The sequence below is a fragment of the Gymnoscopelus microlampas genome (genome assembly GCF_963454915.1).
Source record: "Gymnoscopelus microlampas genome assembly, chromosome: 23".
Classification (NCBI taxonomy): Eukaryota; Metazoa; Chordata; class Actinopteri; order Myctophiformes; family Myctophidae; genus Gymnoscopelus; species Gymnoscopelus microlampas.
Window position 1 is genome coordinate 22,735,368 of NC_139960.1, and position 27,930 is coordinate 22,763,297.

At 42.8% G+C, this 27,930-nt stretch overlaps 2 protein-coding genes across 5 annotated transcripts; one reads left to right on the top strand and one right to left on the bottom strand.

Annotated features, from left to right (window-relative positions):
• Positions 1–3,402: 3,402 nt before the first annotated feature.
• On the top strand, positions 3,403–19,975 carry glipr1a (GLI pathogenesis-related 1a). 2 transcript variants are annotated; one of them, XM_084050019.1, is made up of 6 exons: positions 3,403–3,629; positions 16,968–17,216; positions 17,380–17,498; positions 18,211–18,293; positions 18,519–18,545; positions 19,466–19,975. In XM_084050019.1, exons 1-6 carry the CDS (start codon positions 3,438–3,440, stop codon positions 19,618–19,620), a joined length of 825 nt encoding a protein of 274 aa, XP_083906145.1. In that variant the 5' UTR covers positions 3,403–3,437; the 3' UTR covers positions 19,621–19,975. The 2 variants fall into 2 exon arrangements, with proteins under 2 accessions (XP_083906145.1, XP_083906144.1); XM_084050018.1 differs by lacking the exon at positions 3,403–3,629 and adding an exon at positions 16,390–16,627.
• On the bottom strand, positions 15,010–27,930 carry krr1 (KRR1 small subunit processome component homolog; the record flags this gene model as incomplete). Of its 3 annotated transcripts, none has more annotated exons than XR_014600229.1 (11): positions 15,010–15,039; positions 20,211–21,082; positions 21,330–21,426; positions 21,818–21,895; positions 22,674–22,844; positions 23,364–23,420; positions 24,123–24,206; positions 24,494–24,619; positions 25,049–25,183; positions 25,757–25,959; positions 27,852–27,930. XR_014600229.1 is itself a non-coding variant. In XM_084050017.1 (10 exons), the coding sequence occupies 10 exons, from the start codon at positions 27,928–27,930 to the stop codon at positions 20,946–20,948; spliced, it is 1,167 nt and encodes a 388-aa protein (XP_083906143.1). In that variant the 3' UTR covers positions 20,065–20,945. The 3 variants fall into 3 exon arrangements, 1 of the variants encoding a protein (XP_083906143.1); XR_014600230.1 differs by having other exon boundaries at positions 20,205–21,082; XM_084050017.1 differs by lacking the exon at positions 15,010–15,039 and having other exon boundaries at positions 20,065–21,082.

Here is a 27,930-nt window from a genome sequence, read left to right on the forward strand (position 1 = left end):
AAAGGAAGTAAAGGAGTGAACAATAATATTCAGGGTTTAGAAATAAAGGGGAAAAAAGAAAACAAAGATTTAAACCCAATTAAGAGGGGATCCCTTTATACCCATCATCAGCTCTTTACCTCCATCAACCTCCACCTTAATATTATATTCCAACCATCTCCCAGTCTCTGATGTTAAGTAACTATTGCATTTATTCTCAAGTGCTGTTAAGTTTTGAGCTAGTTGTACTTTACTGGAGTATTTCCAATTTTCAGTACTTTTACTTCTACTCCACTACATCTCAGAGGCAAATATTATACTTTTACTCCACTACAATTATTTGAAAACTTTAACTAATTACTTTGCCGTTTTGGATTATTATTACAAAACATACATTAACCACTTCAGCCTTATATACATTTCGAAAATAGCAGATCTACAAGCTCACAATGCGTTGCATTGCGACCGACGCATTGTGCTCACTTGACTGTCCATATTTATGAGTGTGTGTGTGTGTGTGTGTGTGTGTGTGTGTGTGTGTGTGTGTGTGTGTGTGTGTGTGTGTGTGTGTGTGTGTGTGTGTGTGTGTGTGTGTGTGTGTGTGTGAGTTCGCAAACACTGACTACATCTATATTGTATACTTGCTAATAGCTCATACATACATCATGTCTGTGTTTCTGTCTTTCTTTTTTTGTATCATTTCTAAACCCTGTATGTTATTGTAGACTCCTTTGATCCTTTTCTCTCTTGAAGCCCTTATGCCTGTGTTTCATATACGGTGCTGCTGCTATGACAACTGCATTTCAATCAATAAGGGTCTATATATCTAAGTAAATAGCACAACAACACAACAATAGAACAGTAAAACAATAAAACAATAATAACTAGACGGCAACAGTCTGGGATGCTATATACATCCCCACTGGGTGCTGTCCCGGAGGTGCCATAGGACAGTGCCATAGGACAGTGGTTCTCAACCTGTCGGTCGGAGCCCCCAGGGGGGTCCGTCCCCACATGATTTTGGGGGGGGGGGGGGGTCCCCAGATGACAGTGAACAATTTAAAGACCTTTTTAATACCTAAAAAAAAGTAGAAAGAAAAGAAAAAGACCATTACTGCATCAAAAGTAATCAACAAACCGTCACCTTGCTAAACTAATGGCCTAAGTCATTTTTTGAGGAAAATTATGTTTTTGCCTAAGTCAGCTCCTCACGACATTGGCCACCTCTTGTAAAATCGCCTATCTCCTAATTGAAAAGGATCATGCTGTTCCTTCCCCTTTTAGTATAATGGCCTATCTCCCCTAGCCTGGTAAACCCTCCCTCCGGAAATCTCATTTCCATTTGATTTAAATGGAAATGAGATTTCCGGAGAGAGGGTTTACCAGGCTATATCTCCCTAGTGTGACTTAGGCCAAAATAGGCATTTTTTTTAAGTCTGGAGGGGGGGGGGGGGGGTCACAGCCTGAAAAGGTTGAGAACCACTGCCATAGGAAGATGCCTCCTTCTCTTAACAGAGCTCGGAAGGCTCTGCTATCCCCAGGGGAGGGTGTGACGTCTGCTGTGGAGGGTCTCTCTGGCTCCACCCACTCCCCTTCTGCCTGTAAGGTGCATGACCACCTTACAATCACCTACCAGCTGGGCTCTGTAGACCAGTGTTTCCCAGGGCCAAAGGGGGGGGGGGTGTGAGGCCTTCTTTGTTTGGAAGTTGAAGATGTTTCCAAAAATAGTGAAAATTGACGATCTGCAAGCTCACAACACAACGCGCTGTGAGCCAGGGGGTTCCCCAAACGATTTTGGGGGGTTCCCGATGATTAGCTTAATGTGCTTAATGTGTACAGGGTATCTGCACATTTCTAAAGTGACAAGCTAGACCGCTAACATAAAAAATTGTGAAAATAACAGATCTACAAGCAGATCTACAAGCTCACAATGCCTCGCAATGAAAAGTTTGGGAACCCTTGATATACCCTTGAGTGTGTGTGTGTGTGTGTGTGTGTGTGTGTGTGTGTGTGTGTGTGTGTGTGTGTGTGTGTGTGTGTGTGTGTGTGTGTGTGTGTGTGTGTGTGTGCGTGTGTGGGTGCACGTGTCAAATTGTGTCAGATGTGTGTGGGGGGGGGGGGGGGGGGGGGGCAAACACCTTAAGAAAAAGAAAAGGTTGGTAAATTCTCAGACCATGTTGGATAGTTTTGCTAGTACAGCATTATGGTCGAATCCATTTCGCCCGAAGCTTTGGTGAGACACCCTTCTTCTGGGAGGGGTCAAATATACACACATGGGCCTTCAAAACAAAGTCATCCGCCACCCACACAATGAGAGTCATGTGCCTGCTTGTGGCCCAGCTTCAGTGAGTGCTTCTTTAAAGCCCAGTCTATATTCGCAACGCAATGAGAAATTGCGAGGATCACTGAATTGAACCCTGGTTGGGGGGCAGTCAGGACTCTGCATGCAGTCCTGACTGCTCGGAATCAAGGAGTGAGTGAGGAGTGATGATTGAGTCATTTTAACCACTTAACCCCTATACGGTGCATGTGTGATGACCCTCTCCCACCCTGCCTGCTGTTGCCCATGGTTCCCTTCTGTGTTGCAGGATTGGGAGGGTGGGCCCCAGGCTATAGGCTATACATATCCCTGCGTTCTTTCATTCTCTCTCTCCTCTCTTCTTAACAGGTTGTTTTGTTTGTAATTTTACCCTTTTGGTTTACACCTTATAACAGTCATGTTGCACATACACCCACACACTGCTTACGCACTGGTTCTCATCTACTGCATATTGACTGATAGTTTGGTTCAGTTTCCTCACTTATTGGTTTATACTTAGTACGTTTTGTTACACCTTCAGTTGTGTCTGTTGAGCCAGTTGTAACTCGTCGTAATGTATGTCAATATGAAATGTAAACAAAGACATGAAGATGTGAACCATCTAGCGTGTGCACTGTGCAGCAAAATGAACATGTACTATAGGTACACTTCAACATTATTGTTTATAAAACAGGTTGGCACACATGATTTGTTGATACAGTAGGTGTGGTATAATAACCATATACAGAGTCATGGCCTGTCATGAGTTAGTTTAAATATCCAATACAAAACTTTAATGTTGTGCGCACAAGAGAACATAATCAGAATAAATTTAAAATTGGGTATTTTTATCCCTTATGCAAAGCATATTGAATTATCTTTGTGTATGGCAGGAGTTATTCAAATAGATCTGCCTTGCCTATTAATACCAAATCAGTTTTTTATGAAACACCTCAAAGCACCCTAATTTTCAAAATACCACTGCCTCTCTACCATGTGCTCTTGATTTGAGAAACAACCAAAAAAGGAAGGTATCACGAAGATACCACTTCAGAAGTGTCATCGTGTGCTCTTCCCTTTTAGGGTGTAACTTCCTGTATATGTTGCAGTCTTGCAGTCATTGCACCCCTGTGAAGATTCTGAATGATCATTGTAAAGCATGGGGTATGCAATGGATTGGCTGCTGTTTGCATGGGTTTTGATGTTATTCTCCATTCTTGTTGAGGTTTCTGGGGAGAATTCAGCCTCACTGCCAGCAATCACTGATGAAACGTTTATTAAGGATTGTGTAGACATACACAATAAGGCACGGTCATCAGTCCAGCCACCTGCAAGTGACATGCTGCATATGGTAAGCATGATATCAAAACAATGGGTGTTTTTGACAGCAGACATTTTGACAGGTAAATGCAGATGATGGAATAATATGAATTAATTGTGGGTGATATTAAAGTCTCACTGTTACTGCTGAGCCAGCATGAAGTAACCAGTTAAACCCTATATACTTTGTTATCTGGGCGGGCTAATCTTTTCGCTGAATGTTCACCTATTATAACATGCCCAGAACAGGGACATATAGGGTTCAATAGATTGTGATATGTTGATCTGCAGCTGTTTGATTTGTATGTTCCTCAAGACATGGGATGAAGGCTTGGCCATCACCGCGAGGGCCTGGGCGAGGAACTGTGAATTCATTCACAACATCCACCTCTCAGAAGTTCGTCGAGTGCATCCTGTCTTCTCCTCTGTGGGAGAGAACATATGGGCAGGCTCCCACCCCTCCAGGTTTACAGTCAAACTTGCCATAGACCCATGGGTCGATGAAAAGAAAGATTATTCTTACACTCCCAACACATGTACTGCTGTCTGCGGCCACTATACACAGGTATCTCCACATGCTAAAATTACTATATGCCATATATTGTTTGTAGTTCAGCTGTCCATGTTGAAATCAATGAGTCTTTAAGGAGGGATATTAAAAGAGTGAACCTGATGATTACAACATATTTGGTCTTCTTTGTGCAACAAGGTATTTCTTCTGTCCCTAGGTTGTATGGGCAAGCAGCTACAAGGTTGGCTGCGCAGTCCAGGTCTGCCCAAATGGTGTCAAAGGTACAAGTTTTGCGGATCAAGAAGGTGCCATTTTTGTGTGCAACTATGCCACGGGGTGAGTTGAAATATGCTTACAACATGTGGTGGAATTTCACCACGTATAAAGAAGCTGACTTCAAAATGGTAATTCAATAGTAGGCTACCCTCAGTTATATAGCATATATAGTAGCATATGCAAAAAACACCTTCCTAGGGATGATATCTCTATCTACTGCATTTCCAGTAACAGTATAGCTCTAATATGCATGATCTCAACAACAATCAGCATCAAATAACCACTTAAAGGGGAAATCCACCCATTTTCAATATTTAACTATGTCATTAATATAGCATAAAGGAGTTGTGTGGAAATAAGAAAAAAGTTCCCCCCTTTCTGTGTTGCCTTGAACTGGAGGATTGATTGTGGGTTTAACATTGCAAATTACAACATGATGACTCATCATGTTGTAATTTGCAATGTTAAACCCAAAATCAATCCTCCAGTTCAAGGCAACACAGAAAGGGGGGAACTTTTTTCTTTTTTCCACACAACTCCTTTATGCTATATTAATGACATAGTTAAATATTGAAAATGGGTGGATTTCCCCTTTAAACTCAATATACTTTGTTGGCCGTGGTCCCCCAGGGGTCTATCTTTGACCTTCTGTTTTCTCCCTCTACTCATCTCAACATGACATGTTGTGAGCTTGTAGATTTGCTATTTTCACAGAATATTCACCTATTATGACATGCTAGGATTCAAGTAATCTGGGGATCGCTTTGGTAAAAAAAAGAGAGATTCTGAGAGATTAGGGTTCAAGTGGTGAAGGGGTTGTTTGTCGAATCTAGTCTCACATGGAATCAATGAAAACAGACATCTGGTCTGTCCTGACTCAAATTGAGACAAGAGGAACCAGACGGGTTTGACACTTTTTTGAAGATTTGGCAACCTTATTTGGACTATATAGAAACGTTGTCCCTACCTCAACTGTATTAGAGATGGAATAGGTTGTTATCTACAGCTATCTCGGTCTAGATCTATTATTTCTCGAAGCTACTTACGGTAATGTTTTTACAACAGATTTGTCTCTTCTTAATGTTCCTTTTCTTTCTTTTTTGTACCTTTTATTTTTGATTATGTTTTGATTATTATTATTATTATTATTATTTTTTTTTTTTTTATCTGTGCTGTCCTTTATGTATGTGGGTTTGTATGTGGGGAGGGGGGAGGGATCTGGGGGGATTGTATGTATACTTTGTGAAAAATTAAAATTAAAATTAAAATATATTAAAAAAAAAGAGGAACCAGACGTATGTGGCTGTAAGTCTTATTTCCACATTAGAGACAGAAGTGTCTCGAAATACCGATAGGCATATGTTTCATTCTCGATTTTATTTTAAAAGAGTAAAAATAGTAATAAAAAAAAAAAGTAATCTAGTTTATGCTTCTTCTACAGGGGCAATGTGAATGGAAGACAACCATATAAAAGAGGAACAACATGCACTGGATGTGAGGGTGAATGCAAAGGGAAGCTCTGTTGTGAGTACTCTTCATAAACTCCAGATAGTCTGACATGTTTGTCAGGTGACTGTCAGAGATTTAAAGAGCAAGACCACTTTGGTAGAGGTTTGGGTTGTGTATTTACCTTGCCATGATGTAACTCCAAAGGTGGACAAGAAAAAAGCTCCTCAGTTAGCCCTTCCCTAGCTGCAATTCTGCAGCCCCTGGTCTGCATTTCTATGTATTTATCCAAAACACTTTACAATGTGTGTTACATTCCCCCATTCACACGCATTCATCTCATTGCAGACAACTCAACACAAGACAAACAGCAAAGTAAGTAGAATATAACTTTCATTGTGGCACAATATGTGGTAAAATGTGGATTCATTAGGTAGGGCAGTGGTTCCCAAACTGTGTGCAGAGGCACACTGCTGTGCCATGAGACAAGTTTCCAGGTGTGCCTTGGGATTTTGTGACAACCACGCATTATTGCAATATATACAAAAAGTTATGAGTAATTGACTAAAACAGCCAAATAGTCCATGAGCCAGACAAGATTTCATTATCGAAAGAGTGGGCAAAACCATACCTATATTAAATTGTTCATAGGGTCAATATAAGTAAATAAATATATGGTAACCTTTCCACAGGAGCAGCTTTTTCATATTTATCACACATTTTGTTATTTTCCCCATACTTACATGACAGGTGAAAAAATGACAAAATTAAAAAAATAGTTATCATAATGAAACTTCCGCAGTTGATTACTTACACGAAGACAATGATTTATCGTATTACAAGTTTTCTGAAATTGTATATTTAAATATGCAAATTAGGCATTTAGTCCATGAGCCAGAGCCCCAAAATGTAGCCAGATATTGAATATTCCCTTGTTAAAAACCTTTGACTCCAACATCTTAACAAAATGAAATAAGAACTCTGGCTTTGTCCAATGTTCCAATGTTGATTCTGGAAAGTTATGCAAATTTGGGCATATTTTCCTAATTCCTAATTTGCATATTTAAATATACAATTTCAGAAAACTTGTAATACGATAAATCATTGTCTTCATGTAAGTAATCAACTGGGGAAGTTTCAGTATGATAACTATTTTTTAAATTTTGTCATTTTTTCACCTGTCATGTAGTATGGGGGAAATAACAAAATGTGTGATGAATATGAAAAAGCTGCTCCTGTGGAAAGGTTACCATATATTTATTTACTTATATTGACCCTATAAACAATTTAATATAGGTATGGTTTCTTGTCAAATTCTCCGTAACATACTCACTATGGGATATCAGCGCCTCCTGGCGATGAACAGAGCTACATACCATAAACTCCCGGGCCATTCATTGGCTGAGAAGGGTATGTCACGTGTCCGGTAGACCGGAACCGGCTTAAAGCCGGTCGCGTGACGTGGCTCATCCTCTTTCGCTTCTCTGCATGGCAGATGTAACACGGCTTAAGACATACTAAAACAAATTATTCTGAAACTATTCGATTTCTCCGGACTGAAACCAGCTTTAGCCCACAGCGGTGGTACCTGTACCTACCCACGGGTTTTTAGTCCTTAAATCCTTTAGTTCCGCTCCCGCGGCTATCTTCTTCTTTCTAAACTTATCTTACTACTTGTTTTCCTCCTCACGTGCTAGCACGGTCAAGCCAGAGTTAGCAGCTAATGCTTTAGCCTAGCAGCTAATGCTTTAGCCTAGCAGCTAAAGCTAACTAGCCTAGCTCTCCGTCGGTCGCTGTGTTAAAGCCTAGCCTAGCGTTAGCGTTAGCTTACTAGCAAACACTCGACGCTAGCCCTGCATTGGAGGAACCACACCTCGACAGCGCCTGGCCAAGGCCAGGGCACGAGTCGAAGGAAGTAGCGGGGATTCGTCCTAGATCGGGGACGGCAGTACTCCAGAGACACCCCGCATCGCCGGCCCAGGGAACGTGCGTGGTGGCCCCATCGCGTGCGTGCCCGCCCAGATCACCATGGGCCCTCCAGCAGCCCCGGAGCCTCCGAGCTGCGCAAGCCACGGCTCGCGACTCCACCAGGCTGCCACACCGGCCGTTGAACACGGCGCTCCAGCAGCTGCGCGAGCTGTGCCTGGTGGGCCCAGCCAGGTACAGCCTACTAGCGGCTCTTCTTCCCCCTCCTCCCAGCCATCTACAAGGGACGGCAGTACGTCGCCAGAGGACAACAAGGGCTCCAGGCGACGGCAGCATGGACGAGGGGGAGAACGAGGCAGGAGCTCGAGTTAGCCCAGACTAGCTACGTTAGCTGCTTTGCTAGTTAACATCGCTCCAGTCAGGCAGTGTTTTTATTGGCTTAACAACACCCAGCTAGCTTAACTAAGCAACAGGTTATTAGCGGTGCTGTTCTAGCTTAGCTATAGCCTCGCTAGGACTACACCAGCGTGTTAGCCTTCTCACTCTGTGTAACGAGTAACCCCGCTCGGGGGCGTCTAAAGACTGCAGCCGAGCCGGCGTTTTACCACAAGGGACGAGGCAGCTTCCAGGTCCAGGTAGGCCCAGACTACGCCTCCTCCTTGCACCAGATAACAAGGGCTGGCCGCCCTCCTGCCCCCTGCACCTCCAATCCGGCAGCATCCAGGGAAAGGAGGCTCCAGGATGAGAACAACCGTGAACGGGTTCATCGGGTGCCATTTGTACACATGTTGTTTTTTCATATAATATGTTAAAACGTTTCATGCTGTTTACTGTTCCTGTGCCTACTTTTGTTTCATTTCACATGTTCCAAAGTACATTTGCACATTAGCAGACTCACCGGTGCACAGACCGGTTCAACACCCCCGTGTGTAATGAAAACGAATGTGTGTGTATAAGGTACAATTTTCTTTCTGCCAAAGAAAATAAATGTGTTACATGTTACAAACCAGCTCGTTATCTCACATGTCCTAGAACAGCAGAGAGCAGTGGAGTCAATGTACCGAGGGCCTCTCTGCTCCAATGTTCTCTATATAAGCCCTTAGCCCACAATACCTGAAGCGCCCGAACACCGGTGTTTCAAAGATTGCTGGGTTAACAGCTGTACATGCAATGAATCATTTCATAAGCCATTTTTCAAATGCTGGGGAAGAGGACAGTGGCTTGTCAGGCCTTGTTGGACAGGGCCAGGAACGGCTCCTCAAGTGCCAAAAGACTGTGTAATGAAAACGAATGTGTGTTTAAAGGTACCATTATTTCTGCCAAAGAAAATAAATGTGTTACATGTTACAAACCAGCTCGTTATTTCACATGTCCTAGAACAACGGTGCAGTGGAGTCCCCGTACCGACGGCTTCTCTGCTCCAATGTTCTCATTACATGATGCTTTGAATCAATGTTGTTATCCAAATAAGCCCGTCAATGTCTGCAACGCCCGAATTCCGGTGTGGCAGATATTGCTGGGATAACATCTGTGCATGCAATGGATCAGTGTCATCATCCCATGAGCCCACAATGCCCGGGTACACCCGAATTCCGGTGCCCCGGACATTGCTGGGACAACATCTGTGCATTGTTTTGGATCATATGAAGGGAATAAATCATTTGGAGGTAATAACAAAACCGACGCCACCTTTGTCCGCCAGAGGGCGCCAAAGCGCCAGTGGAACAGGGTCACGGCGGTTTTGCCTTCCGTCTCACAGGAAGCGATCAAGCGCCACTGTGAACCGGAAGTGCTTGAGTCAGAAAGAGCGGACCTCTGTCTCCGCCATTTTGGAAGGACAGACGACCCCTCAGCTGTCACGCCTCACAGGTTTCCATGGAAACAGAAGGCCTCGTCTGCCGCTGGAATACGACGGGGCGCCTCCTAAAGAGAGGATAACTTTGTCGACACTCCGCGCAGAGACGACGGCCGAGGTAGGCTTATTTCTGACGTCGGGAAATTTTCCCGTGACCAGTCACGTGACTCCTCCGAGTCCCCCGGGCAAGCCAGCGTTACTAACGCGCACGGCCCCGCCTGTCCAATCGGCAGCGCCGTTGGTTTCCATGGGAACAGGCGAGCGGCGACGACGGACGAACCGAATGTTGAGCTCCGAGCGGCCGATGACGTCATCAGCCCCCACCGACCCGTTCGCTCGGGGTGTGGAACAATGGAAATATTGCAAGCCGAATCCTTGGGTGTTGTTGCACACAATACTGAAGGGTTGCAGGCTGCAATTCTCCACAAAAAACCCCATGACAGACAAAGTATTGTTTTTCTCATGCGTAGGGTCCAGCAGCCTCAACAAATATTTGAAGGTTTACAACTTTCGAATGTTTGATAACTGCTTACTGTTGTTTCACTTAGCAGCTATCTAGCCTCACTAACAACAACACATAGCAGTGTTGTTTTTTAGTGCAGCACATGGCCAGCCCCGCTAAAAGCGACACTGCGGTGGCCACTATCACCGCTACCTTTCCACGCTCCCTAACGGGCGTTGCTCGGGCGGGTCCGTGGGATTACGTGACGACATCATTGGTCTCCATGGGAACGGATGCCAACATTGTCGTGGCTCATGGTGGGTTTAGCCTTGACTAAAGCTTAGACTTCCAGTCAGGCTACTGTTGTTTTCACTTAGCGGCTGACTAGCCTTACTATCATCAACACTTGCAGTGTTGTTTTTTGGTACAGTGCTTAGCCAGCCACGCTAAAGCAACACTGCGGTGGCCACTATCACCGCTACCTTTCCACGCTCCCTAACGGGCGTTGCTCGTGCGGGTCCGTGGGATTACGTGACGACATCTTTGGTCTCCATGGGAACGGATGCCAACATTGTCGTGGCTCATGGTGGGTTTAGCCTTGACTAAAGGCTTCCAGTCAGGCTACTGTTGTTTTCACTTAGCGGCCGACTAGCCTTACTATCATCAACACTTGCAGTCTTGTTTTTTGGTACAGTGCATAGCCAGCCACGCTAAAGCAACACCACGGTGGCCACCTACCACCACGGCTCAGCCTTTGAACCTGTGCGGGGGGAAAACATTGCAAATCATTTGAATGAACTGTTCAGACTGCAGCTTTTGCCGCAAACTGCCTAACTGAAGGGTTTTCCCCTTGGGTCGGGAGGCCTCAAAGCAGTCCGCTGGACCACGTGACGACATCACCGGTCCCGTCGGAAACGTGCGCGTTCTCCGCGGGACTGGGTGACATCAGAGCCCCCCCCCCCCCCCCCAACTCGCTTGCTGTGGCGCAGCTTGTTGGAGAGTTTGCAGTCCGGAACTGTTTACTATTCCGGTACTTCAGGGCGTCCGCTGGCCTAGCGGTCCAGGTGCATACCACATGCTGGTAATCCAGCCTGACAGCGCGTCGCAGGTTCGACTCCCGATCCCGACGACCTTTGCTGTAAGTGTTACACTGTGTGGGTACTGCTCTTTTTCAGTACGGCAGTGACACACTGTGGTTGTACTGGTCAGCTCCCCTGATCAACAACAACACACTGTGGTTGTACTGGTGTGTTTTCCACATGCCTTTATGCATAAACCTCCTATGTCAAACAAGGTGTTTGTTTCCGGATTTTGACGTCCGCGTCTCTGCTACAGACGGTGCGTTAAGGGGATTGGTGGACCAGCATCGACCTCCGTCTCAGCAGACCACCTTCATGGGGATCTCGCTGGGCTAGACCAGGCTCACAGGCGTCTGTCCCGGGACGGGATAGACAGCTTTTGGGCCTATGGTCTTCTCGCGTGAGGCGACAAGTCACATACAGGCTATGCTTGCAGGCGGCGGGTCTCATGACTTCGGCCTTACACCTGTTTCGTTTAGACAAGCCCCACTTGTGACCCCTTTTTCCCCAGAGGTGGATGCGGGCTCTTGGAGTCCCGTCCACCTGAGGTTATCAGAAGGTCCAGGTATCCCCACGGTGCATGGACACGCTTAGACCGTGGTCAGACGCAACCCTTATGTCCAAAGGGTCAGCATGGGTGCTGTGGTCTCGCGGAAGGTCATTACCACGGACGTTAACCTCACTGAATGGGTGCCGTCCACGAGAGCCGCTCAGGGGGGTGTGGGGTCCCAGTCTACAGACGGCCCACATCAACTACTTGGAGCTGATGACGGTCTTTTCTGACGGTCAGACATTGCAAGGCTCGGTTTCGAGGTTGTCATGTCCTGTTCAGGACCGACAACAGCGCGACCTTGTGCTATGTCAACAAGCAGGGAGGCCTGGCCTCTCCCGTGTTGGACAAAGCTAGCTGGCGATCTGACACTGTGGTGCGACGCGCGCCTTGCGCCTTTCAGAGCCTCACATGTACCGGGCCTCCTGAACAGCGGTGCGACTCTGTTGTCCAGGGGCAATTTTTGGTACGCAGATTGGCCTCTCCTCCGGAGATAACGAGCCAGATCTGGGCCAGTTTTGGCCGACTGAACTGCTTTATGCGTTCCCGTCACTGGAGTTGGTCCTCTCAACAATGGAGAGGGTCAGACTCCACGGACTGTCAGTCAGCGGACTGTCCGCTGGTGGCACTGGCGTGGGGCGCATGGAGGTCAGGAATAATCCTCCCCTCTGCGACGAGCCCTGGCCCCTCCCCCCGAACAGAGATCTGTTACGACAGGCAGGGTACGAGATTTTCCACAAGCGGCCTCAGGACCTAGACCTGTGGGTCTGGCCCGTGAGAGGGAGACTTTGACTTCGTGTGGCCTGCCCCCTGAGGTGGTGACTACCATCCAGGGCGCGAGGGCCGTTTTCCACGAGGGCTGTGCACAACGATAGATGGAACATGTTCGTTTCTTGGTCTCTGGAACTATCACCGCCAGTGGTGGTTTTTCCAGGCCCCGGTGCGCAGCATCCTCGTCTTCCTGCATGGCAGGTTGAGTCAGGGTCTGGTTTTCTCGACGGTTAAGGGGTACCAGGCGGCCTTTTCCGCTTGTCACGAAGGTTTCGGTGGCATGACGGTTGGCCGACATCCTCTGGTGCGTCGTTTTTTGAAACGGTGCCAGGCGGGCCAGACCGGTTACTAGGCCTCTTTCCCGGCCTGGGACCTGGCGGTGGTACTGGGGGCCCTTTGCCGTCCACCGTTCGAGCCGTTTGAGTCTGTAGATCCGCAGATCGTCAGTTTCAAAACGGTCCTTTCAGTTGCTTTGTCTACAGCTAAACGGGTTAGTGACATGCATGCACTCTCGGTGAGTTCGGAATGCTTGAGGTTCTCGGGCAACAACAGGGGGGTTTTGTTTAAACCCAACTTAGCGTTTGCTCCCAAGAACGGGTTGGTGACCCAGGCCCCGTTTGAGCTGTTTTTCATCCACCTCCTTTCGTTTCAGCGGAGGATGAGCGGCTGCACTGTCTTTGCCCAGGGAGGGCTCTGAAGCTCTGCTGCCAGTGGACAGTGATCGGCCGGTCGTCGTCACAGCTTTTGTCTCCTTCAGACCATGTGGTCGGAGGAAGGCGGTGGCTAGGGCGACGCTTTCTAGATGGATCTTGGATGCCATTAGGCTGGCGTACGTCAGTGGTGGCGCTCCAGTTCCAGAAGGACTGAAGGCTCACTCTACTAGAGGCATGGCTGCATCCTGGGCTCTCTCCAGGGGAGTTTCGGTCCAGGAGGTTTGCGAGGCGGCAAACTGGTCGTCTCCATCGACTTTTGCGGCTTCCTGCAGCCTGGACGTGGCGGCGTCGTCAGTGACGCACGCTGTCCTGGGCGTAGCGGCTGTCTCTAGCTAGAGTGGGGGAGGTTTGGACAGGGTTTTGTTACCCTGTTTTTTCTCTCTCCTGCCTTCCTTCTCCTGAGTCCCCTCGGGACCACCCTGGTAGGGTCCCAGGGGAGGAGGCCCTGTTTCCTTGTGTTTCACTTTTGGGACAGACTCGTGTCTGTTCATTAGTTCAATAAGGAAGACTTAGTCTGTCAGGGTCTACCTTTTTTCTGTATCCCGCACCCCGGCCCGGAGGGCCGGGGCTCCCGTGAGGCCGGAGGTCACGCCCGTGGGGGCGGGGCCTTACGGCAAGGGGGCGTGCGGGACTGGGAGGGTTTCCGTATGGCTATAAGCCCCAGGGGGGTTTATGAATCCCATAGTGAGTATGTTACGGAGAATTTGACAAGAAACTCGAGGTTACGAATGTAACCCCGGTTTCTTTAGAATTCGGAGTAACATTCTCACCTAACACCCCTGTTTGTGTGCATCTGCATGCAGAGAGCGGTTGTTAAAGAGGATGAGCCACGTCACGCGACCGGCTTTAAGCCGGTTCCGGTCTACCGGACACGTGACATACCCTTCTCAGCCAATGAATGGCCCGGGGGTTTATGGTATGTAGCTCTGTTCATCGCCAGGAGGCGCTGATATCCCATAGTGAGTATGTTACTCCGAATTCTAAAGAAACCGGGGTTACATTCGTAACCTCGAGTTTTGCCCACTCTTTCAATAATCATTGCTCAATTTTGGGGCTCTGGCTCATGTTCTAAAACCCTACTTTACCCAATACAAAAAAAGATTCTATAACCTAAACACCTGGTATCCCTATTTTGGGCATTTCATTATAAGTGAAATGTGAATTGATTTATTCATTTTCACACATTTTAATAATAGTGAAAATAGCCGATCTACAAGCTCACAACGCCGCACAATGCGATATGTTATGAGCTTGTAGATTGGCTATTGTCGCTATAATACAGGTGTGATATTTTGACTTGCCCATTGGTGTGTCTTGGGCACAAACAGTTTGAAATCCACTGAGTATTCCAAAAGTGTTAAAGAGATTTTTCTTTGTTCAATAATTAAACAAAGATAATCAATAGATAAGCTAACAGCCAAACAATGCTACATGTTTGAGGGAACCAATCTGACCTGCATGACCTCTGCTCTAGGCTACAACTGGAGCCCTGACTGGGAGCGTGCAGCCGTTGACTGTCAACAAGACAGTAGTCGGTGCCTTGACTTCAGTGCGCTGACCCCACCCGCCCCCCCGCCCCCTAGCGCTTCAACTACACGCCAAAAGGCCGTTCGCGACTGGGACCCTGCTCTGTCTTCTTGTGGCGCCTCCTGTCTGGCTGTCCGGCCACTGGCTCTACTCTGTACCTTCATCGCTGCCTACAGTATACACTGAAGCACTTTTACCCCAACATCTTCTGCTATGAGTAGCTAATATTTCAACATTTCACCATATTTTGTGAACGATATTAAGATAGGTAGGTAATCAATGACCAAAAAAAAAGGAATGAAAAAAAGGAACATGTTTTCATCACATCAGCAAAGTCCATTGTACCTGTACAGAAGCTATTCTTCATGTCATGGACAGATCTTACCTCTCGAACAGCCAATGTAAAATATAAATACCAACCATGGAAAACTGAAAAAGTAAAATTTTATATGAGTACGGGTCAGAAATAACACTTATCATTCCAGCTGCTTATACTGTATTGCAAGAAATATTGAATTCACAACTGGCCTCTGTATTAAAATACAAAGATTCTCTACATGGGGTAACAGGTGTTAACAGCCAATCATGTATATTGTTGCTGTTTGACAGAAACCTGGCTTTTTCTATCTTTTTATGTTTTTCATCAATGAAAGCTCTATTTTATACTTGTGTCACCAAAACACTCCACATCGCGACACATTGTGAGCTTCTAAATACATTTTTGCTATATGAATAATTTTCACCTTTTCGCCCCGAGAGTTAGTAGTAAAAAGAGCTTGTGACTAACTAATAACTTAATAACTTATTTTCAAGGAATGGAAAAAAGAACATGTTCCAATGGATCCAACACTCGAACACAGGTTTTCGCCCAACAGTGACAATATCTGATTGAAATCCCATCATCTGTGCTCACAGAGTTTCCGTACCACCCGATATCATTCTCCTCTAAATACCGCATGAAACAGTATGAATATTTACAGTACTATTAGTCCTCTGTATTGTCAGCCTTAGCTCTTCTTTTTCTTGTTTGTGGAGGTGCTGATGGGTGGGGTGGTGTCCACCGGTGGAGCTCCTAGCTTCTTGGTCTTGGCTTTCTTAACTTTGTCTTTGATGGCCTCAATGTCAAGTTTGCCTTCTGAGGGAGCTGTGAATGAAAGTGGTGGACATCAATAAAACATTGTCTATAACCCTGTGGATTGTATTTACTTGTTGGTTTGTCACATGACGCTCTTGCCTCAAGTGTAAAAGGAAAACATGATATTTCCGTTAACATTTGTCAAGAGGGTTTAAAGCATAAATGAAGCTTTCTCATAAAATAGAAGGACATTACAACATCAAAATGTTTTTCCTGTACCTTTATTTGTCTTCTTGGCGAGAGGTTTCTCTTTGGGTGGAATGAAGTCTTTTCTTCGCTCCTCTTGCTTCTTATTCACATTCTCTGCTTATTTAACCTAAGCAAAGAATGGATAACAGGAACCATTAAATCAATAAATGCGCCAATGTCTCAAGGTGCAGTTGTCAAGACATGAGGAAGCTGTGGCTGTAATTTAATTTGTGAAACAACCAAAAAAGGAAGGTATCACGAAGACACCACTTCAGAAGTGTCATCGTATGCTCTTCCCTTTTAGGGTGTAACTTCCTGTATATGTTGTAAAATACGACAAAAAGGAAGTGGCTGTGACAGAGAGAAGATAATGCATCAATCTTTCAGTCATTACACCCTTGTGAAGATTCTGAATGATCATTGTAAAGCATGGGGTATGCACTGGATTGGCTGCCGTTTGCAAGGATTTTGATGTTATCCTCCCTTCTTGTTGAGGTTTCTGGGGAGCTGCCAGCAATCACTAATGAAACGTTTATCAAGGATTGTGTAGACATACACAATAAGGCACGGTCATCAGTCCAGCCAGCTGCAAGTGACATGCTGCATATGGTAAGCATGATATCAAAACAATGGATGTTTTTGACAGCAGACATTTTGACAGGTAAATGCAGATGATAATAATATAATTAATTGTGGTGATATTAAAGTCTCACTGTTACTGCTAAGCCAGCATGAAGTAACCAGTTAAACCCTATATACTTTGTTATCTGGGCAGGTCCCTGTATACTTTGTCCTCTCCTTCTTGCCCCCTACACCAATTGTCTTCCGCAAATAGCTAATCCTTTCAACCGAATGTTCACCTATTATAACATGCCCAGAACAGGGACATTAGGGTTCAATAGACTGTGATCTGTTGATCTGCAGCTGTTTGATTTGTTTGTTCCTCAAGACATGGGACGAAGGCTTGGCCATCACCGCGAGGGCCTGGGCGAGGAACTGTGAATTCAAACACAACATCCACCTCTCAGAAGTTCGTCGAATGCATCCTGTCTTCTCCTCTGTGGGAGAGAACATATGGGCAGGCTCCCGCTCCTCCAGGTTTATAGTCAAACTTGCCATAGACCCATGGGTCAATGAAAAGAAAGATTATTCTTACACTCTCAACACATGTACTGCTGTCTGCGGCCACTATACACAGGTATTTCCACATGCTAAAATGACTATATGCCATATATTGTTTGTAGTTCAGCTGTACATGTTGAAATCAATGAGTCTATAAGGAGGGATATTAAAAGAATGAACCTGATGATTACAACATATTTGGTCTTCTTTGTGCAACAAGGTATTTCTTCTGTCCCTAGGTTGTATGGGCAAGCAGCTACAAGGTTGGCTGCGCAGTCCAGGTCTGCCCAAATGGTGTCAAAGGTACAAGTTTTGCGGATCAAGAAGGTGCCATTTTTGTGTGCAACTATGCCACAGGGTGAGTTGAAATATGCTTACAAAATGTGGTGGAATTTTCCAAGTACACACTAATAAAGACGCTGACTTCAAAATGATAATTCAATAGTACCCTAGCACATGCAAAAAACACAATGTCTCTATCTACTGTATTTCCAGTAACAGTATAGCTCTGACATATGCACCACTTAAACAAAGTATATTGGGGTAGACCCCTGGGGTCCCCCAGGGATCTATCTTTGGCATACTGTTTTCTCCCTCTACTCATCTCAACTTGACATCATGTGAGCTTGTAGATTTGCTATTTTCACAGAATATTCACCTATTAAGACATGCTAGGGTTCAAGTAATCTGGGGACCCATTTGGTAAAAAAAAAAGGAAAATTCTGCTGCAGAATCTATCTTGAGAGATTAGGGTTCAAGTGGTGAAGGGGTTATTTGTCGAATCTCGTCTCGCATGGAATCAATTAAAACAGACATCTGGTCTGTCCTGACTAAAATTTAGACAAGATGAACCAGACGTATTTGGCTGTAAGTCTTATTTCCACATTAGAGAGAAGTGTCTCGAAATGTCACAAACTTCATAATACAGGAAATAAACAAAAAACATAATTTAGGTTATTTTGTTTCTTTCAAATTAATACCCATAGGCATGTTTCATTCTGGATTTTATTCTAAAAGAGTAGTAAGAAGAAAAGTAATCTAATTAAATTTAGTTTATGCTTCTTCTACAGGGGTAATGTGAATGGAGGACGACCATATAAAACAGGAAGCGCATGCACTGAATGTGAGGGTGAATGCAAAGAAAAGCTCTGCTGTAAGTACTCTTCACAAACTCCAGATAGCCTAATTTCATCAGACATGTTTGTCAGGTGACAAGAGATTTAAGTAAAAAAGCTCCTAGCTGCAACTCTGCAGCCCATGGTCTGCATTTCTGTTTTTATCCAAAACACTTTACAATGTGTGTTACATTCACCCATTCACAATATAGCTCAACTTAAGGTGTTATCAGGCCATATCAGTGTTTTTAATCTCATTGCAGACAACCCAGCACGAGACAAACAGCAAAGTAAGTAGAATATAACATTCATTGTTGTGACACATTATAATCTGGTGTAATTAGGAATGGATTAATTAGGTAGGGTAGTGGTTCCCAAACTGTGTGCCGAGGCACACTGCTGTGCCATGAGACAAGTCCAGGTGTGCCTTGGGATTTTGTGACAACCACACATTATTGCAATACAAAAAGTTATGAATCTTTTACAAAAACAGCCAGGCCCTACTTTGCCCAATACAGAAAAAAAGATTCTATAACCTAAAAACTTGGTATCCCTATTTTGGGCATTTCATTATAGGTGAAAATATGAATTATTGATGTACAGTATTCATTTTTCACTCATTTTAATTATAATGAAAATAGCCGATATACAAGCTCACAACGCCGCACAATGCTATACGTTGTGAGCTTGTAGACTGGCTATTTTCACTGAATACAAGTGAGATATTTTGACTTGCCCATTGGTGTGTGCCTTGGGCACAAACAGTTTGAAATCCACTGAGTATTCCAAAAGTGTTTTAAAGGAGTAGTTCACCCCAAAAATTACTTATTCTCTATCAATTACACGCCCCATGAAGCCTTGAATTCATGGATTTGTTTTTGTCACATTCCTGAGACAATAATTTAATGAGCGGGTGTATTTCCGGCAGGAGACTCAAAGAGTCTACTTTGTGTCTCCTACCGGATACATTAGCATCTTTCCGCCGGTAATCAAATTATTGGCCTAGGAATGGAACAAAAAAAATAAATCCATGAATTCAAGGCTTCATGGGGTGTATAATTGATAGAAAAGAAGTCATTTTTTGGGTGAATTACTCCTTTAAGATATTTTACTTTGTTCAATAATTGAACAAAGATAACCAATATATAAGCTAATAGCCAAACAATGTTACATGTTTAAGGGAACCAATCTGACCTGACCTCTGCTCTAGGCTACAACTGGAGCCCTGACTGGGACCCTGCCCTGTCTTCTTGTGGCGCCTCCTGTCTGGCTGTGCTGGCCATCAGGCCACTGGCTGTACTCTGCACCTTCATCGCTGCCTACACTGTGAAGCACTTTTACCCCAACATCTTCTGCTATGAGTAGCTAACATTTCACTGTGTTTTGTGAACAATATTAAGCCATTAAGACCGGGAAAGTCATTTTAGATTTATTTGGCAATTCAATCAAAAAATAGCAAATATATTTGCTATTTATATGTAGATCTATTTAATATGTAGATCTGCTATTTTAGAAATTATTATCAATATTATTATTATATGATTATTATCATATTATGCATATTTTTAAAGTGAACATTTTAACTCACATCTTTGCTTCTGTGGATTCTACAAATGTCTTCTAAATCCTAACAGTTTTTTGAAAAAACTTTACACAATTCGAGGTTAAATTGTCCACTTTAAAATGATATATATATATATATATATATATATATATATATATATATATATATATATATATATATAAGATTTGCACACATTTTCACGATTTTTCAAAATATCACAGAGTGCCGCGCTATGAGCTTGTATATCTGATATGTTTTTAATAGCCAAAGAAATCTAAAATGACACAGATGTCTTCCCAGTCTTAATGGGTTACGATGCTAGGTAATTAATGACCAAAAAAAGAGGGAATAAAAAAAAAAGGAAAATGTTCATAGTCCATTGTACCTGTACAGAAGCTATTCTTCACGTCATGTACAGATCTTACCTCTGGAACAGCCAATGTAAAATGTCTCAAAAGTAGTAATATATAGTCTGCAATAATATAAATACCGACCATGGAAAACGGTGAAAAAGCAAAACTTTTAAATGAGTACGGGTCAGAAATAAGACTTATCATTCCAGCTGCTTATACTGTATTGCAAGTAATATTGAATTCACAGCCGGCCTCCGTATCAAAATACAAAGATTCTCTACATGGGGTAACAGGTGTTAACAGCCAATCATGTATATTGTTGCTGTTTGACAGAAACCTTGCTTCTCTATATTTATACTTTTACATCTTTTTAAGTTTTTTTCATCAATTAAAGCCCTATTTTATACTTGTGTCACACAAAACACGCCACATCGCGACACATTGTGAGCTTCTAGATACATTTTTGCTATGAGACTTTTTTCCACCCGCCATTCCCAGATTAGTAGTAAAAAGAGCTTGTGACTAAATAATAACTAACTTATTTTCAAGGAATGGAAAAAAAAGAACATGTTCCAATGGATCCGACACTGGAACACAGGTATATACAAGGTTTCCGCCCAACAGTGACGATATCTGATGTCCTAAAATCCCATCATCTGTGCTCACAGAGTTTCCGTTCCACACGATATCATTCTCCTCTAAATACCGCATGAAACAGTATGAATATTTACAGTACAATTAGTCCGTATCATCACTCCTCTGTATTGTCAGCCTTAGCTCTTCTTTTTCTTGTTTGTGGAGGTGCTGATGGGTGGGGCGGTGTTCACCGGTGGAGCTCCCAGCTTCTTGGTCTTGGCTTTCTTAACTTTGTCTTTGATGGCCTCAATGTCAAGTTTGCCTTCTGAGGGAGCTGTGAATGAAAATGGTGGACATCAATAAAACATTGTCTGTAACCCTGTGGATTGTATTTATTCGCCGGTCCGTTCAGTCTTAAAAACGATTTGTCACACGATGCTCTCGCCTCAAAAAAACATGATATGTTTGTTAAAATTTGTCAAGAGGGGTATGCAATAAAGCATAAATTAAGTTCTCTCATTTGAGGATCGACAGTAAAATAGAAGGACATTACAACATCACACAAAATGTTTTTTCTGTACCTTTATTTGTCTTCTTGGCGAGAGGCTTCTCTTTGGGTGGAATGAAGTCTTTTCTTCGCTCCTCTTGCTTCTTATTCACATTCTCTGCTTGTTTAACCTAAGCAAAGAATGGATAACAGGAACCATCAAATCAATAAATATGCCTAAAGGTGTGCTGCCATGTCCCAAGGTGCAGCTGTCAAGACATGAGGAAGCTGCGGGGGGGGGGGGGGGGGGGGCAAATAGTTTGTACGATAGACGGTGCAACTGTTCGAATTTGTGGTGCCCCCTATGGGCAGAAAGTGGTGCAATTTATAGAGGTCCCTCAACATGTGATAACAATTTGGGTATTATTTTGCGTGTATGACATAGGGTGTTATTGTACAAAAATTGGCCCCGCCCACAGATTTGTGACAGCAATTACAGGCAGTATGGAATGTCAAAACCCTGTTTATAATGGCTTTAGTGAATCCTTTACTGAAGGATGAATTTGGCTTTAAAGCGCCTACCTTGATCTCTTCCAAACGTTTCTTCTTTTTATCCCTCTCTCGTAGGAAGAACTCTCCTGTAGCCAGCTCCATGTCAACCTAGAGAAAGATACAACACAATTAATAATAAAGATACAACTTTGAGTAAAAAAAAACAAGCAGAAAAAAAAGTCTGCCCATTTTCTGATATTTATGAAAATATAACTTCATACAATATATATGCAAATGTTTTTTCTTTATAAAAATCTGCAGGTTTACTACCCAGTTAACCCATTGAGACCTGAAGCCGATTCTACATGTCTCCTAAATCCCAGTTTTCTGAAAAACGTTTCTACTGGAAATCAGTAATATAATTCCTTTTAACAGGTCGTTCATGAAAGTCCTTGCGGTCTTGTTTCCAATGAGAACCTGTGAGCAATTAGGGGTTAAGAGTCTTGCTCAGGGACAAATTTCATTTCATCGACACATATGCTGCTTTTTCATGTCAAGGACCCCCAAAATTATATGTATTTGGCCGCAGACCCATCAAAATATGTTGTTCCAGGGACCCCCAGAAGCAAAGATTTGAGTTAAAAATGTTCGCTTTAAAAATATATATATTCAAAGATTTGCACACATTTTCACGATTTTTCAAAAATAGCAGATCTACAAGCTCGTAGCGCGGCACTCGGTGCCGCGCTATGAGCTTGTATATCTGCTATTTTTGAATAGCTAAAGTGTAAAATAATGCTTTTTAGCTCAAATCTAAAAATGACACAGTTCCAGGTCTTAATGGGTTAAAGACTATTGGGAAACAACAGCCATGTCTCATTCTTGTCAGTAGAATCCACATGAGAAGCCTTAGGGAATGGGTGTCTCTATCTCTCTCTCTCTCGACCTTGCTGTCTGGCTGTTGTGGGGGGAATGGTGTGTACTGCTTCTTAACGCTCTTCTTCTTGGGTTCCTTGCGCTTGGACAGGTTCTTATGGCGGAAGTTCGGCAGGAAGCGTTCCCAGTTCTGTGTCCGAAGATCGGGGTCCTTCGCCAGCTCTCGCTTGATCATCAGGGTCTGTTGATTGGTCCCAAAGGTCACCATTTATGACACATTGCCTTTACAAAACCCAGTACTCTTAATATATGTACAGTGTAATACTGCTATGGGATATTCTGGCAACTGCCATTTATTGAGAACCATTTCATCAAGCGCCGTATTGTGGAACGAAAAGGTGGAGTAACAGTGAAAATATTTACATGATTCTTTAGTCGAGTGCAAAGTATAAATGGCTAATTAAGCATCAGATTTGTACAATATTTAAGTCAAAACAAATGTCTCATGCCCTCAGCTCCAGGTCATGCCAGCACTGGCATACAAACCCAGATATAAAGTTGTGTCAATCATGACAATCAGTACAAGGATGGAGATAATCTTCATTGGGCATGCCTGAAATCTGTATGGTCCATGACATCAACCCTGACCTAGGTCAAAGAGTCTCAAAAATGCTTACCATAGCAGATAGCCTGAGTTTTTATAATTATCGTGGATCATTTATTTGTATATTGTAGTATCAATGCACATTTCAAGACCTACCTTGATGTTATAGATTGGGTGGATGTTCTTCATGGTGTCCATGACAACTTTGCGCACCTGTACAACAGAAGACCTAGTTTTAGAGTGCATCATATTAATAAATGTCAACCGTTAGGCCGCCATAATATGACTTCAAATCAATATAACGGTTATTTCCCATTCTTTTCTCGATTACTATTAATGAACAATTATTATTATGAAAATAGCAGATCTACAAGCTCACAATGCGTCATATAACATTTTTAGACAGACTGAACAATTAAAAAAAAATTGGTTTCCAGTAATGACGAGGACATCTTTGCAAAAATCATGCAATTTGGTGCATTCAGGAAATTATTTTTTATGCAATATGCATAATGTTTTTGCATGTTTAGCCTCATTGTGGCTTAGAAAAGGTTAAATCTCCACTGGTGTGGTTTTCATGAAATCTATATATTTTTTCGGTCTAGGCTGACAGCAACACGCTAGACCGAAGCCTAGACCGAAAAAATATATATATTTCATGATTATTACAATTGACAATTCTTTTCTACTCAATTTTACTTTGGTACGTTGGTATGTAAGCTTGCATTTGGACAGAGGCCATATTACAGTGTCAGGCAAAAGAAAACTACTACATGCTGTTATTTTTTAAATCTCTGAATTTCTTTCTACCCAGTTTTATCCCATTCACTGAATTTAGATGTCACCAGACAGATCAGTAGGCGGAGATGATCTCCGATCGTCTGGCTACGTGTGACTGGGCTAAGAGGCACTTACCTCTTTAAGGCCATTGAAAGGACCCAGGGCGGATACTGTGTTGCCCTGCACCATGACGTAGCAGTTGGTCAACAACTCCAGTGCCTGGAAAGAAGAGAACTGTCAGCTTGAACACAGTTGATTGCATTCACAATCCCTTTTGGATTGTTGTAAAAAATTATGACACACAGTGACACATGATCAGTAAAATGCTGCCGCCTAGTGATGATAAGGCCAAACTTCACACTACAAAACATGGAATAGGTCCGGGGAGAAAGTGGGAATTTAAATTTGATTACATTTGACCTGTGTATCCAGAGTGCAAGAATTCCTGAGTTGAGGAGAGAAAATCCCCTTCTTGTATGTTTGAAATCCTGCAGTTAAGGACTCACTTTAAGTGTGGAGCCTTTGGGGCCAATAAGCCTCTGTCTCCTCTTCACAAAGCGCTCTCTGTTCCTCACCAGCGTGCCAACCTTGATTATGTCACATGCCATGTCATCCTGTAGTATCCGAACTGCCTGCATATAAAACAAAAAATAAACAAAAAGACAGGAAAATAAGAAAATATTACAATTTCCAGCTCAGGTCATTTCATTTTTCAAAAAAAGTTGTCAGTTCACTTTTAATTGCTAAATAAAAATTGCAATGATAAGTAGGAACGATGAGGGAGGTATGTCTAACAAGAAAACAAAGTGTAAACAAAAACAAAACAAATATAAAATGTATCGCTAACTGGAAAAAAGATTGTTTACTCTTTGGTGCAGTCCCTTGTTCCCCGAGTGACATTCCATTAGAATACTTCCAGTTACAACGGCATCCTTTTAAACCATGGTGCATAATAACGTAGCTTTCAATTGTGATTCACATCATCTTTTGATCCTGTTGTGAAGCCAACATTTGACTGAACTGACATGGATGGGTGCAGAACTACTTATGCCAACAATTACCTGCTCAAATGGGACGCTCCTCGCAAGCAGCTTGATGAGATCCCTCGACCTCAGAATGGCGTAGGGATCATAAGTCTTCTTAGTGGTGCAAACTGTCATGCTACCCTCAATCAAGTCCAGGGATCCTTTGATGTGCTGCGGGGGGAAAAATCCAAGTGTAAGGGGGCCATTTATTAACATTTGGAATGTTAATCTTTTTTAATGTAATCGATTAAATCAACACCTCCACTGCTTGTGGTCATGTCGCTCCAACACTACGCATAGGAAAGAGACAGTGATGAAGCGGCACTACTCTCCAAAACTTTAACTATTCTACTCGAGGCACTTGCGCCCAATTTGCGCTGCAAAGGGGCCGCATCTTTGACATAGGAATTGCATGGCAGAAAGGCTCTGGCAGCTCAAAAAATGCTTTCTGTGGACACAGCCCGTTATATTAGACAAAACCAATGTTTTGGGCAAGCATATGGTTTAAAAACTTGAGTTAAACTGTCACCAGTCTATTACATCAACTGAGAATTAAAAAAAATCTACATTAATATGTTAAACTTGTCCTTCGCGGATAAATCCTCTACAAGTCACTTTGAGACACAAAATATTTCAACAGTTCCAAAATATACACAGTCAAATCCTGTGTTCACTGTTCATCTGTAACTCTTGAGAGTGTACAAATGGTACCAAATGGAGTTAAATTAACTGTGTGTTGCTTACTACTTCTCCCAGGGCATTCTGTACTAGTGGCCAGCACTCCTTCAAATAGGCTTCTCTGTACTTTGGAAAGAGAGTGGCGAAGCTGCTCTCCTCCAGCATCCCCTTGGGGTTGTCGTCTTTGTTGAACGTTGGCTCCTTCCATCCATCAGGAACAGTTAGCAGTTCTGCTTCGTCGACTGTAAGATACTTTTTGCTTACGAAGCCTAAAAGGCAAACAGAAGTGTAACGTTTGTTTATGCTCCACTGATCAATGTCAAAAACACAATTAATTCATTAATCAACCAATTTATCGTAAACTTAACCCATCTGTGTAACCACTTTATCCATATTTTATACTTTGGCTATTTATTTTTTTTGCAAATCTTTGAATATATATATATATATATATATATATATATATATATATATATATATATATATATATATATTTTTTTTTTTAAGTGAACATTTGTAACTCAAATCTTTGCTTCAGGGGGGTCCCTGGAACAAAATAGTTTCAGATGGGGGTCTGTGGCCAAATATACATATAATTGTGGGGGTCCTTGACATGAAAATGTTTGAGAACCACTGATATAGAAACATATATTTTTCAGAAAAACTGTGGGATTTAGAAGACATTTGTAGAATCCCCAGAAGCAAAGATTTGAGTTACAAATGTTTGCACAAATGTTCACAATTTTTCAAAAATAGCAGATCTACAAGCTCATATTTGTATAGCTGTTATTTTTGAATAGCCAAAGAAATCTAAACATTACAAAGATTCTTTCCCGGTCTAAATGGGTTAAATGTCATGATCTTAACAGCCATACATAATCATCATCCATATGTCTATTGGCAGGTTAAACCTTGCCAAATATGCTGATCGATGTGAACACTCTGTGTCAACCCAAAAGCCTCATATACAATTCATATACAATTCAATGGAGCTTTGAACTGTTTACATATCCAGTAAAATCCAGAGTGTTAAAGCTGCCTGCAATCTATAACTTGTTTTAATGACTGAAACACACACACACCCTGGAAACCCCTCAAGGACACCACTTAGGGAACCTCTGTGGTAGAGTATGTTACAAGTAGTAGTACATGCAGTGGTTGGAGGTTAGTCTCCCCACTCTTTCACTGCTATATCTACACCCTGGTGTCGGGTAGTACACTTATTGTAGGCTACTTTTTGATACAGTAAGTAGTACTGCATGGAGCTCACATCTGCAATATTTCGCTTTGGCAAATGGCAACCAATCAGTGGTGGAAAAACATTATCACATTACTTTACTTAAGTAAAGGTATCAATACTGCAGTGTAGAGATACTCTGTTAAAAGTAAAAGTCAGGAATTCAACATTTACATGAGTAAAAGTACATAAGTATTGACATCAAAATTTACTTAAACTAAAGTAAAAAGTACTAATTATGCAGAATGTCCCATTTCACAAGTTTTCAAATGTATACAAATCTTTTGAAAATAGCAGATCCACAAGCTCACAATTGTAGATCTGCCCTTTTCAAATGGCCAAAATGTATAGGGCTTTTAGTGGTTAATATATTAATATATGTTTTGTAATAATAATCCAATAATCCAGTAACTAAAGTTTTCAAATACATGTAGTGGAGTAAAACGTACAATATCTGTCTCTGAGATGTAGTGGAGTAGAAAGTTTTGGACATTTGAAATAAACTAAGTAGCTCAAAATTGCACTTAGGTACAGTACTTGAGTAAATGTACTGTTTGAGTAAATGTTACTTTACACCATTGGTTCTCAAAGTGGGGTCCCCCAGGGATCCTTGGGAGCAACCAGGGGGTACCCAACAAAATTATCTTGTAGATCTGGTATTTTTGAAAAATCCCTGGAAACAAAATATTTTTGAGATGGGGGTCCGCAGCCAAATATATATCATTTTGGGGGTCCTTGACATGAACAAGTTTGAGAGCTACCGCTCCACTGGTTACAAATGGATAAATCAACACAGAGGGTTTTACTCTACAACAGTTTTAACCTATATAGCAACATATTTATATTTTTTAAAACATAAGGTTGCTTGGTAGGATGTATACGATACACTGCGTAACATGACATTAACGTATTTCCAGCGTTTACCTTGATTTTTGGCCTTTTTCTGTCTCTTTCCACCGTGTGGATCAAGACTCACGCCGTCCTCATGCATGGAGGACGCCAT

Bases quoted from the DNA above. Each gene is read 5' to 3' on its own strand.
- glipr1a (XM_084050019.1), top strand. From the start codon at position 3,438: ATGGGGTATGCAATGGATTGGCTGCTGTTTGCATGGGTTTTGATGTTA. The intron at 3,630-16,967 runs GTAAGCATGATA...TTGTTCCTCAAG, and splicing joins CAAGTGACATGCTGCATATG to ACATGGGACGAAGGCTTGGC. The intron at 17,217-17,379 runs GTATTTCCACAT...TTCTGTCCCTAG, and splicing joins TCTGCGGCCACTATACACAG to GTTGTATGGGCAAGCAGCTA.